This window comes from Carcharhinus amblyrhynchos, unplaced genomic scaffold (assembly GCF_965287045.1).
Source record: "Carcharhinus amblyrhynchos unplaced genomic scaffold, sCarAmb.v2.hapA scaffold_77, whole genome shotgun sequence".
NCBI classification, from domain to species: domain Eukaryota; kingdom Metazoa; phylum Chordata; class Chondrichthyes; order Carcharhiniformes; family Carcharhinidae; genus Carcharhinus; species Carcharhinus amblyrhynchos.
In genome coordinates this window covers 772915-786188 of record NW_027649817.1, presented here as the reverse complement: position 1 = coordinate 786188, position 13274 = coordinate 772915, and the positions used below count along the sequence as shown (strand labels likewise).

At 45.3% G+C, this 13274-nt stretch overlaps 1 protein-coding gene across 1 annotated transcript in view; it reads left to right on the top strand.

Moving 5' to 3' along the window:
- The window catches only part of LOC145337812 (sideroflexin-5-like), a 206345-nt gene that overhangs the window by 90946 nt on the left and 102125 nt on the right, over positions 1-13274 (top strand). The window contains exon 10 of the mRNA XM_080182664.1: positions 3396-3486. Coding sequence (XP_080038790.1) covers positions 3396-3486 — 91 coding nt within the window. The remainder of the gene's footprint in view (positions 1-3395; positions 3487-13274) is intronic.

Genomic DNA, 13274 nt, shown 5'->3' with positions numbered 1-13274 from the left:
ATTGGTAAACACTGAAGAAAAGTATTCATTCATCACCTCTCCTACCTCTTCTGACTCCATGCACAAGTTCCTACTACTATCCGTGACCGGCCCTAACCTCACTCTGGTCATTCTTTTCTCACATAAAGAGTAAAAAGCTTTGGGGTTTTCCTTTATCTGACCTGCCAAGGACTTCTCATGCCCCTTCCTAGCTCTCCTAAGCCCCTTTTTTAGCTCATTCCTTGCTACCTTGTAACCCTCAAGCACCCAACTGAACCTTGTTTTCTCATCCTTACATACGCTTCCTTTTTCCTTTTGACAAGACATTCAACCTCTTTTGTGAACCATGGTTCCCTCACTTGACCATTTCCTCCCTGCCTGACAGGAACATACCTATCAAGGACACACAGTATTTGTTCCTTGAACAAGCTCCACTTTTCATTTGTGCCTTTCCCTGACAGTTTCTGCTCCCATCTTATGCTCCCTAATTCTTGCCGAATCGCATCATACTTACTCCTCCCCCAATTATAAACCTTGCCCTGCCATGTGGCTCTATCCCTTTCCATTGCAATAATGAAAGACACTGCATTGTGGTCACTATCTCCAAAGTGCTCTCCCACAAACAAATCTAACACTTGGCCCAGTTCATTACCCAGTACTAAGTACAATGTGGCCCCACCTCTTGTCAGCTTATCCACATATTGCGTCAGGAAACCCTCCTGCACACTCTGTACAAAAACTGCCCCATCCGAATTATTTCACCTACAAAGGTTCCAATCAATATTTGGAAAGTTAAAGTCACCCATGATAATTACCCTGTGACCTCAGACCTATCCACAATCAGCTTTGCAATTTCCTTCTCCACATCTCTATTACTATTTGGGGGCCTATAGAAAATTACTAACAACATGACCACTCCTTTCCTAATTCTAACTTCAACCCATATTACCTCCTCGAACTACTTCTCAACAGCCGTTAAACTATCCTTGATTAACCATGCTACTCCACCACCTCTTTTACCATCTTCCCTACTCTTACTGAAACATCTATACTCCGGAACTGCCATTCCTGTCCCTGTTCTAACCATGTCTCCAGAATGGCCAGAATATCATATTCCCATCTCCTGTATTGTCAAAGAAACAATGGGCAGAATTTTACGGCACTTCCCATCTGTGGAAAATCCTGCCCGTTATTGTGTTTTTGAGTTCAATCTTTATTAAATGTACATATTTGTATCTATGAGATTCTTGTGTGCCACTGATTTTATCATGAAGATAAGATTTAATTGAAAACGTTTTAACACAATGGGTGTTCATTGCATGCAATGACTATTCGGAACCTGCCATGGGATGGTTTGAAGCCACTCACTGAAAACACAATGAATTAATCTCTAACTTTAAACTGCCATTGGGAAAGCAAAATTTCAGCTTCCATCTAATACCATAAGATGTAGGTGCAGAAGTAGACCATTCGGTTCATCTAGTCTTATTATATTAATTAAGTATTATTTGAAAAATCTCCCACGTTTCTTGCTGTTAAAGGCCCTATATCCCACACCTCTTCCCCATTATCCCCCCATCATGGGTTTCTGTCTGTGCAATATGAATCATGATGTGGTAATGCCGGCGTTGGACTGGGGTAAACACAGCAAGAAGTCTCACAACACCAGGTTAAAGTCCAACAGGTTTATTTGATAGTAAACCCACAAGCTTTCGGGGTTTGCCCCTTTGTCAGGTGAGTGCAGAGAGACCAGAGCTCTCCAGTCACCTGACGAATGGGAAACCCCGAAAGCTTGTGGGTTTACTATCAAATAAACTGGTTGGACTCTAACCTGGTGTTGTGAGACTTCTTACTGTGGAATATGAGATCAGTAGCATTAATACTTTGGTATTATTTCCTTTCACTGCCATTCTAATACATTTCTCCTGTAAACCTCCTTGAGACTTTGACATCAATCTGAAAATATTATGCCCAGAACATGAGGGGCAAGAGGACAGAAGGAGAAAATTTTTAAATTTAATCTTGCACACTGAAAGCTTGTTGAGACCTGCGAAGCCTGAAGTGATTTTGTGCTTAACAATTTGGACAAGTTAGTGTTAGTGTAGAATGAAGGGTATGGGGGACAGAGAAGGATATTGGAGAAATTGAGTGGGAGTGCGGTGATAAAGGGCTTGATCAGGAAAGCTAACTTGCTTGGCTTACATGAGAATGTGATGAAAGGGTAAGTCTAGTCTGAAGCTGCCCTTTTACAACTCAGTAAATACAAGGCAACTCACCATCTGGTAAGTCTCACCTCAAATTAATTAATCTCTGTCCTCTTCCTTTCTTCTTGGTTTCCATTTTACTTTTACTACTAATATTGTTATGGTTAGCCTTCCTAATTTACCTTGATTTACCATAACAATTGTCGGGCAAGAGTGTCCCCTTCCAATCGGGGAACACTTCAGCAGTCACAGGCATTCAGCCGCTGATCTTCGGGTAAGCCTTCGCCAAGGTGGCCTTCAGGACACACGACAAAGCAGAATTGCCGAGCAGAGACTGATAGCCAAGTTCCACACACGAGGACGGCCTCAACCTGGATCTTGGATTCACGTCACGCTACGTGTAACCCCCACCATTTGGCTTGGGCTTGCAAAATCCTACTAAGTGTCCTGGCTTGAGATAATTCACACCTCTTTAACCTGTGATTATCCCTCTTTCCACTCACATTGTCTGTACCTGGAAAGACTTGAATACTTGTAAAGACTCGCATTCCAACCATTATCTTGCAATTGTGTCTCTGCCTATGTATGCCCTGTTTGTAAAACACAGTAAGAAGTCTCAGAACACCAGGTCAAAGTCCAACAGGTTTATTTGGTAGTAAACGCCACCAGCTTTTGGAGCGCTGCTCCTTCATCAGGTGAGTGCGCCCTGTTTGTGAAACCCACCTCTCCAACTACCTGATGAAGGAGCTGCCCTCCAAAAGCTCATGATTCCAAATAAACCTATTGGACTTTAACCTGGTGTTGTGAGACTTCTTACTGTGTCCACTTACCTTGTCCTACTTGCTCTTCCCCACTATGTCCTGGCTGTCAAAATAAAGCATTGTCACGTAAACTTTTGTTCCAGCTCAGTTCCTAGGAATTAAACCTGGAAAGTACTCACCTCTCTCTCCCTCTTTCCCTTTCCTCCTATAATTTCACAAAGTTTTAAAACCCAGATTTTGATTCTGCTAATTACCTCTTATCAGTTTATCATATATCTTTCACTGTTTTTAATATCCTGCACTATTATCTTTGACACTCACATCTCGTCATTTTGTTTTGAAAGTGGGTTTTGCAGCTTGTAGGCTATGAGATTTTGATGAAGGACATTGCTTTTATTTTATATGATGAATTTCGGGCCCTGCCTGATGCTTTCTTTCCTTTTACTTTAAGGTAGGCCTGAACGTTTTCATCAAGAAAGCCAATAGATTTAACCCTGCCACTCGTTCATTGATCCAGCGGTTTGTGCCATTCCCCGCTGTAGGTATGTGAAATTTATGCTGCCAACTTAAACAAAAGCAAAAATGCTGCAAATTCAGATTTTTCTTCACTGTTACCTTTGGCCCTTGTCCTGCGCATTCCTATTTCTACCACCTCCCTTTGCCGCTGCCACTCTTTCCACACACACTTGCATTCTCTTTCTCATCTGCACCTGTGTTGCCACTCTGCTTACTCTGTTCTTTGTTATCTTTGGCTGTCTTCATGGATAGGCGGTTCCTAAGATATGAGAAGTAAGCCCCATTTTCCTGGAGCTCACCAATGATTACACCTAGCCGATGGCACGTGCATCCCATAAAATAATTTTAAAAATCAGTGGGAGCAGGTGGTGTGCTGTGGGAACTGGCCGGATCTTAGTTTTCTGAATGTTTAATGAAACACTTTCTCATTTTTCCATTTGTTCTGGGGAAGGATTTGACAGTAACCCAGAGCTCAGTTTCTGAGTAAGTGCACCCACAAGTATCATCGATATACTGAAGTTCAGTGGCTGAAGTTGGAGTGATTTTGGTTTTTTTATGATTGAAGGTGGTACAGGCCGAACAGTTTACTGTCTGCTCTTTAAATTATCTCCACCTCTGTAGGTAATTTGAGGGAGGTTTAGGTGCCGTATTGCAGCGAGGATGGTGGAGAAGCAGATTGGTGCACTGACATAGCTTTAGTTGACCCAGATTTCTCTAAGATAGAGTCCATAGCGGCTGCACTGGGAGGATCGTGGCTTGTATGTCATCATGGAACAGGAGGAGGAAGGTGACAAATTTCATGAGGACAGCAGTCAAATTTGAGGAGGATGTTCATAGAATCGTAGAACCCTACAGTGCAGAAACAGGCCCTTCGGCCCATCGAGTCTGCACCGACCACAATCCCACCCAGGCCCTACTCCCAGATCCCTACATATTTTACCCACTAATCCCTCTAAGCTAAGCATCTAAGGGGCAATTTTAGCATGGCCAATCAACCTAACCCACACATCTTTGGACTGTGGGAGGAGACTGGAGCACCCAAAGGAAACCCATGCAGACACGAGGAGAATGTGCAAACTCCACACAGACAGTGACCCGAGCCGGGAATCGAACCCAGGTCCCTGGAGCTGTGAAGCAGCAGTGCTAACGAGCCACCCTGTAAGTTGCAGAGACAGCTCCCTGATACCTCACCCACATGGCAGCGCTGTGTGTGTGTGTGTGTGTGTGTGTGTGTCTCTAGATATTCAACCACAGGAGGAATCACGGCTGAGCTAAATCCAGTCAGTTTGCATTTTAAGGGCCTAGTTTGTGTGCTTAAGGAGTGGTAACAAGGAAATGGGAGCCCCATGCCAAAGGCTTCCCACTTTCCAAGACAGGCCAGTTGAAATATTACCACTACTGTCTCAGCCAAATTCCAGTAACTCAGTATAAACCGAGGATCAAACCCGCAATCATCTGTTTTATCTGACCCAGTAACGTGATGACTTTACACACGAATCCCTCGGGAAGTTGTGTAGATGATCTTTAAAGCTGTCATTTCCTGCAGCACAGAATTATACCACGCAGTCAGCACGTGTAGCTGTTGATGTCCCTCTTAGCTAAACCCAACAACATGCGGTTTCAGGAGACGTTTAGGTTGTTGCATTATTGTGTAGCAGATTCCAGCAACAGATCACTCGCACAGGGCGCTGGATGGATCAGTCTGGTCCCGGAATCAATAACTCTGTGCCAGCCAACAACCATATCAGACGCAGTTCATCAGCGCTTGTTCTAACACTGTTCTTTAAACATTTTATAGACACGCACGCACGCAAAAACACTCAAAAAAAAGGTAATATAAAAAAGTTAACTGCTGAGAACACGTATTTTTGATGTGACCTGCTATCTGAATCAGCCCTACATTTGGGCCACATCAGCCTTTGGTTGAGATCTCTGGCTAGTTTGTAACGAGGAATAGCTCACAGTCAGAGTCTGATTGCGGGAACTGGCTCCAGCAGCTCTTTCAGGTATTTTTCAAACAGCAAGATTTATTTTAAAAGCTCCAATAGGTCTCCCCTTCAAATGTAAAACCAGTGTGCGTGCTTATCAGACAGGACGTTGATACAGCAGAGGAGACATTTCATATTGGCAGGTGCCTCTGATGGGCAGTGCAGAAAGGGAATCACAGAGGGACAGGGGAGGGAGGGAGGGGGAGGGAGAGGAAGAAGGAGAGGGAGGAAGAGACACAGGGGAGGGGGACAGAGAGAGAGAGACGGGGAGGGAGAGAGAGAGAGACGGGAGGGCGGGGGAGACCAGGAAGGAGGAGATGAGAAGATGGTGGGGGTGGGGGGGGTACAGAGAGAAAAGAGAGAGGGAGAGAGATGAAGGGGTGCAATTGGGAAGAGGATGTTGCACAAACCTCACTGTTGACAGTGTCAGAAGCTTTCATGTACAGTGATTGGTGCTGCTTCTTGCATAGCCATTGGTAAGAACATTAGAACATAAGAACTAGGAGCACGAGTAGACCACTGGCCCCTTGAGCCTGCTGTGCCATTCAATAAGCTCATGGTTGATTTTTTTGTGGACTTTAGCTCCACTTATTCACCCAATCACCATAGCCATTAATTTCTTTACTGTTCAAAAATGTACCTATCCTCGTCTTAAAAACATTCAATGAGGTAGCCTCAACTGCTTCACTGGGCAGGGAATTCCACAGATTCACAACCCTTTGTGTGAAGAAGTTCCTCCTCAACTCAGTCCTAAATCTGCTCCCCCTTATTTTGAGGCCATGTCCCCTAGTTCTAGTTTCACCCACCAGTAGAAACAACTTTCCTGCTTCTATCCTATCCATAATCTTATACGTTTCTGTAAGATCTCCCCTCATTCTTCTGAATTCCAATGAGTATACCCCAGTCTACTCAGTCTCTCCTAATAAGCCAACCCTCTCTACTCTGGAATCAACCTGGTGAATCCCCTCTGCACCCCCTCTAGTGCCAGGATATTCTTTCTCAAGTAAGGAGACCAAAACTGTACACAATACTCCCAGGTGTGGCCTCACCAGCACCTTATACAGCCGCAACATAACCTCGTTGCTTTAACTCCATCCCTCTAGCAGTGAAGGACAAAATTCCATTTGCCTTCTTAATTACCTGCTGCCATGTCAGAGGGGGCAATTCTCCCAAACAAATTCTAAGAGGCAAATTGGCATAAAAACTGGAGTAACTCACATTGTTCCTTTCAGCAAGAGTTTCAAAATTAATCCCTCACACTCTGTGCGCTGCAGGATGCACAAGCGTGAATCACATTGAAAATCAGTGAGCAGGATGACCGTGCATGCGCCAATCTGTCAGCACCAAGATTGATGCATGCATAGTGGCCCCTGTCTGTTACCTCCAACCCCGCGATACCCGCATCGCTAGCTGTGAGATTCCCCCCCACAGCCCAATCACTGGCCCCCGAACATGCCGGGCGAGCCTTAACTGCACCCCCATAGCCCCAATCTCCTGATCCACTCCCCAGTGACCAATCCTGATTGGTCTCCCATCCTCTGTCACTCAGCCCAAAGTGCAAATTGGCAGTGGGACTTCCCTCCGTCCACACCCAATGCCCCCTAATCAGGCCTCGCCCCCATTAGGCCCCAGCCCCTGGCACTGCCCTAAGCCCAATGGGCAGTGTCATGATGCCCCCCCCCCCCAAGCATTGGCACTTTGCCCCTTAGGCAGTGCCAGAGGGCCAGGGCTGGCATTACCAAGGTGACAATATCCAGGGGGCACCTCCCCCAGTGCATGACTCTCTGGGAGGCCCCAATTGCACCCCCCCCCCCCCACTTTGCTCCAATGGGGTCAGGCCGCCTACTTCTCACAAGTCTGGAGCTATACTAAACCCTGCTGGAATGAACCATTCGTGGCGGGGAGGTGGGGGGAGGGAGACGCTAGCAGGACTGGAGACATCAGTCCTGGGGTCGCTCATAACATTCAAAATAACATAATTTATGCAGCATATCATCGCAGACTTGACAGCGCCGAAATCCGACTACCGTAGATGCGCAGAGGCCGTGGCGCCCAGTGGGGAGCCCTTGAAACGTCCTCCGCTAGAGTCTTTCAGCCCACTGTGCTACAAAAGCAGCACAGCAGGATGGCCTCCTCCCCCAGAGTCTTTAGATTGCACATTGGACTTAACAGCCATCTCAGAACCCATCAAACCAGGATGGATGTAAGTCATCCTCGACCCGAGGACTTTGTACTTCATCTTTTTATCTCTCTCACCTTCTCTGTCTCCCTCAATAGAACTATATTCTCCCCTTTCTCTCATTTTGCCTGTTTTCCCATTTCCACTCTGCAAACATCTCTTGCTGATATCTGTTTTATTTGCCTTGCTCTGTGTATATTTTTCTCTCGATATTGCACTGGCTGTATCATACAGTCAAAACTTTTTCATGCTTGCAAAGAACACAGAGATGTCCAGAGGTTACAAAATGCTTATAGAAATGCAAATTCTTCCTTTTCATTCTTGGAAATTAAGTGGGGTGATTGGAACATGGTTCAATGGGCAATCATCTGTAATGAACATAAGAACATAAGAAATAGGAGCAGGAGTAGGCCATCCAGCCCTTCGAGCCTGCCCCGCCATTCAATAAGATCATGGCTGATTTGTCGCTGCTCAGTTCCACATTCCCGCCCTCTCCCCATAACCCTTAATCCCCTCTCCTATCAAAAACCCATCAACCCACGTCTTAAAAATATTTAGCGAGGCAGCCTCCACCACTTCAACGGGCAGAGAATTCCAGAGATTCACCACCCTTTGAGTGAAGAAGTTCCTCCTCAATTCCGTTCTAAACTGCCCCCCTTTTATCTTGAGGCTGTGCCCCCTAGTCCTACTGCCTTTTTTGAGCGGGAAGAGTCTTTCCACCTCTATCCTATCCATCCCATTCATCATCTTATACGTCTCAATGAGATCTCCCCTCATTCTTCTAAACTCTAACGAGTACAAGCCCAGTTTATTCAGCCTCTCCTCATAGCTCAACCCCCTCAACTCCGGTATCAGCCTAGTAAACCTCCTCTGCACTCCTTTCAAGGCCAAAATATCTTTGCGCAGGTGCGGCGCCCAAAACTGCACACAGTACTCCAGCTGCGGCCTCACCAATGCCCTATACAGCTGCAGCAAGACCTCCCTACTTTTATATTCAATCCCCCTCGCTATGAAGGCCAGCATCCCATTCGCCTTCCTGACCACCTGCTGCACCTGCAAGCTGGGTTTTTGCGACTCATGCACTAGGACCCCGAGGTCCCTCTGCACCGTCGCCTGCTGCACACAGTACTCCAGCTGCCCCGTTTTTCGCCCCGTAAGTAATAGTCCTTCCTACCATTCTTCCTACCAAAGTGGACCACCTCACACTTGCCAACATTAAATTCCATTTGCCATTTCCTGGCCCATTCGCCCAGCCTATCTAGATCCTTCTGCAGACTCTCCACACCCTCCGCACAATTTGCCGTTCCCCCAATCTTGGTGTCATCAGCAAATTTCGACACTCTACACTCGGTTCCCTCCTCCAGATCATCGATATAAATGGTAAAAAGCTGAGGCCCCAGCACCGACCCCTGGCGGCGTTGGACTGGCGTAAACACAGTAAAAAGTCTGACAACACCAGGTTTTAGTCCAACCTATTTATTTGATAATATACTCACAAGCTTTCGGGGTTAGCCCCTTCGTCAGGTGAATGGAGAGTTCTGGCCCGAGACAGAGCATATAAAGCACAGACAGTTTAGAGATTACTGATTAGAATGCGAATCCTTACACCTAACCTGCTGTTCAAGACCTGAAGTGGCTGATAATGTGAGTGGAAGGAGCACTGATCACAGTTTAAAGAGATGTGTATTGTCTCCAGACAGTACAGTAAGTGAGGTTTTGCAAACCCAGGCAAGTCACGGGGGTTACAGATAGTGCGACATGAACCCAAGATCCCTGTTGAGACCGTCCTCATGTGTGCGGAACTTGGCTATCAGTCTCTGTTCAGCGACTCTGCGCTGTCGTGTGTCGTGAAGGCCGCCTTGGAGAATGCTTACCCGAAGGTCAGAGGCTGAATGCCCGTGACCACTGAAGTACGGGCATTCAGCCTCTGACCTTCGGGTAAGCATTCTCCAAGGCGGCCTTCACGACACACGACAGCGCAGAGTCGCTGAACAGAGACTGATAGCCAAGTTCCGCACACATGAGGACGGTCTCAACAGGGATCTTGGGTTCATGTCGCACTATCTGTAACCCCCGTGACTTGCCTGGGTTTGCAAAACCTCACTTACTGTACTGTCTGGAGACAATACACATCTCTTTAACCTGTGATCAGTGCTCCTTCCACTCACATTATCAGCCACTTCAGGTCTTGAACAGCAGGTTAGGTGTAAGGATTCGCATTCTAATCAGTAATCTCTAAACTGTCTGTGCTTTATATGCTCTGTCTCAGGCCAGAACTCTCCATTCACCTGACGAAGGGGCTAACCCCGAAAGCTTGTGAGTATGTTATCAAATAAATAGGTTGGACTAAAACCTGGTGTTGTCAGACTTTTTACAATCATCTGTAAAACAGTGATGACCAAGTTCTGCGTTTGATCTGCTTTTACATGTGTTTGAACAACAACTTGCATTTGCATAGCACCTTTAACCAAAATGCTTTACATTAGCGATATTGATGGAAATGTTAGGACAGGTGACCAAAACATTAGTAAAAATGGTAGGTTTTAGGGTAGTTCTTAGAGGAGTAGAGAAAGAGGCAGAGGGATTCAGGGAAGTTAGGGTCCAGAGAGGTGGAAGCATGACTACCAGTAGTGGAGGGAAGAAAATTGGGGATGCACAAGAGACCAGAATAAGCAGAATAATATCAAAGAGTTATTGGGTTGCAGGAGGTTGCAGGGATCTTGGAAGGTTTGAGTCTTGTCAGTTCTGCATCAGCTTATTGATGTTGTAGTTTTTGATCAAGCCTGTAGCCCAGATACCATTACACAAAACAATCATCAATAATAAGAAATTGAAAGGTGAATTAAAAACGGGGAAAACATAACATGAAAAGGGAATACCCAGCGTAGACAGCAGCATCAGGGAACATAGTGGCATAGCGGTAATGTCACTGGACTAGTTATCAAGAAGTCCAGGCAAATGGGTTCAAATCCCACTATGGCAGCGGCTGGAGTTTGAATTCAGTTAATACATTTGGAATTGAAAACTAGTCTGAGATTATGGAGCTGTCATTGATTGTTTTAAAAACCCGTATGATTCACTAATGTCCTTTAGAGAAGGAAGTGTACCGTCCTTATCTGGTCTGGCCTACATGTGACTCCAGACCCACAGCAATGTGGTTCACTTTTAACTGTTCTCTAAAATGGCCTAGCAAGCCATTCAGTTCAAGGACAGGCAACAAATAATGAAATAAAATGCCACGGATGCTCATAAAGAAAATAAAAGCCAGCGTCTGGTTGTGCTGGAGTTTCTGGAAATCAAAGCTTAATTTTCAGGTAGTAGTATCAAGAAATCTAGGAGAAAAATCAGAGAGGCTTCTTTAAAGATTTTGTTTGTTGATCGAAAGGAGATGAAAGAGAGAGGTTGTTTGACAATTCAGTAATTATTCAATCTGTTCACTTGCCGATTGGGGTGGCACATCATGAGGATGATGGTCCCATTTGAATGAGGAGGTCAGACAATGAACTCTCCGGGAATACATCTAGCCAACATTGGTCACCCGAATTCAGTTGTGCGGGTGGTGTGGCGTTCGGCAGTATCACTGAGCCAAGTACACAGAGCAGCAGCAGCCAAATGGTGAAAACAAAATTCCAAGTTCGGCAATATAAACGCACTCTTCAGCAATGAACACCTGGCACGTTCAATGGTACATAACACATGTGTTCAATATTACATACCTGACATGTTCAATAATGCATACCTGAACTATTCAACAGTATATATCTGATGTATTATACAGTTCACATCTGAAGTATTGTATAATACATGATGGTGCATTTAATACTATACGCCTGAAACCTTATATATTACACAGCTGTTGGGTTAGCTTCTTTTGTGATGATGACTGCTGTCTCCAGATCAAATTATGAGGAGCAATCCTCCACAATGTTTGTTTTGAAACGTATGCTGTTATACTGTTTGTCCTCAAATATGACAACCATCCCCCAACACCATCCTGCCTCCAGCCTGCAATCCCTGCAGGTGGAGACAGCAGTTTTGTTCATGGATGCAGTGTGGTTTGAATTTCTTTCAGCTGTGCAGCTGTATTTTTTTTTCACTTTGATTTGTCGGGAACTATGTCAGGGATTGTGCACTGAGTGCTGCACCATCGGCTCCTGTACTTTAGTCACCATCTGGTATCAATATGCCAATGTGAAGAGTTACGTTGGTTTAAATATTCTGTTGCTGGACTAATAATACAGAGGAGTTCAAATCTCCTCCAGAGGATTTGGGGAAATTGAGCCCCTTAACTGTTAATTTGGTACCAAAAAAATGGCAATGAAAGTTGCTGGATTGTTGCAAAAACTCAACTGGTTCATTAATGTCCATCATGGAAAAGAATCTGATACTCTTACCTGGTTTGACCTGCTGGTGACTCTAGTCCCACACTATGCTGTTGATTTTTAATGCCCTTAGACAATTAATGATGGATAATAAATGTTTTGTCACTGTAGCTCATATCCCGCGAACAATTTAAAAACAGAAGATTGATATTAAGAAATAGTTTGTATTTAACGTCATCTTGGGGCTGAATGACAAATCAAATTATCTCCCAGTTCCTCTCATCTACAACACACCCATCATAGGGCTGAATTTTATGCTCCCCCAGTGGCATGTTTGGGGGCTCTTAAAACTGTTTATCTGCCTGCCCGCTTCCCAGTACCTTCCAACTCATCCTCAACCTGCCTCCATTTTACAGGGGGTGATGCTGATCTTTTTTATTCATTTGTGAGACATGGGTATCATTGGCTGGCCAGCATTTATTGCCCATCCCTAGTTTCCCTTGCTGAAAGAGCAGTTAAAGAGTCAACCACATTGCTGTGGCTGTGGAGTCACGTGTATGCCAGATCAGGTAAGGATGGCAAGTTCCCTTCTCTCAAGGACATTAGCGAACCAGGGTTTTTCCGATAATCGACAATAGTTTCATGGTCATCAGTAGATTCTTAATTCCAAATTTCTTTTCATTAAATTCAAATTCCAGTGTCTGCCTCGGCAGGATTCAAACCAGGGTTCTCAGAACTAGGCCATCTTGCCCACCCTTGAACTGTTGAGTCCCTTAAGTATCAAATTAATCATCACTTAATTGCCTGATCCCACCCTCGCTACAATTATATCCATGGGAGGGGTGCCCAGGTCAAGCAGCTAACTTGATAGCTTTTACTTGGTAGGCTAGTGTCGGGCATGGGTGGAGTAATCCCCTTTAGGGGTGGTCTCTGCCAACCAGAGAGATCCCACTGACCACTGCACCTCGCCCACCTCCTCCAACCCCTTCCTGGAGCTTGCTGCCTATACCTTTACCTATACCTTTACTCTGACCCCGATAATTTCCTCTTGTTCAGGGACTGGCTGTAGTCTCAATAGTGTCCTCTGGTCATACCTGGTGCTGCTGGATTGGCTGACTTCTCTCCAATGGGAGTCTTCCTCTGTAGATAGAGCCCAAAGTCCTCCTGAGCCAATTAGTGTCCCCTTGAATGTAAAATGGTGACGAGTCAACTAGTTTATTTGAGGCTGGGATCCCAACTTACTTTTTTTCTCGTGGATGGGGAACTCGGTGCCCTGTAAAACCCAGCTCATAAACCCTGGTACATGGCATCAGACTGGGAGTAGT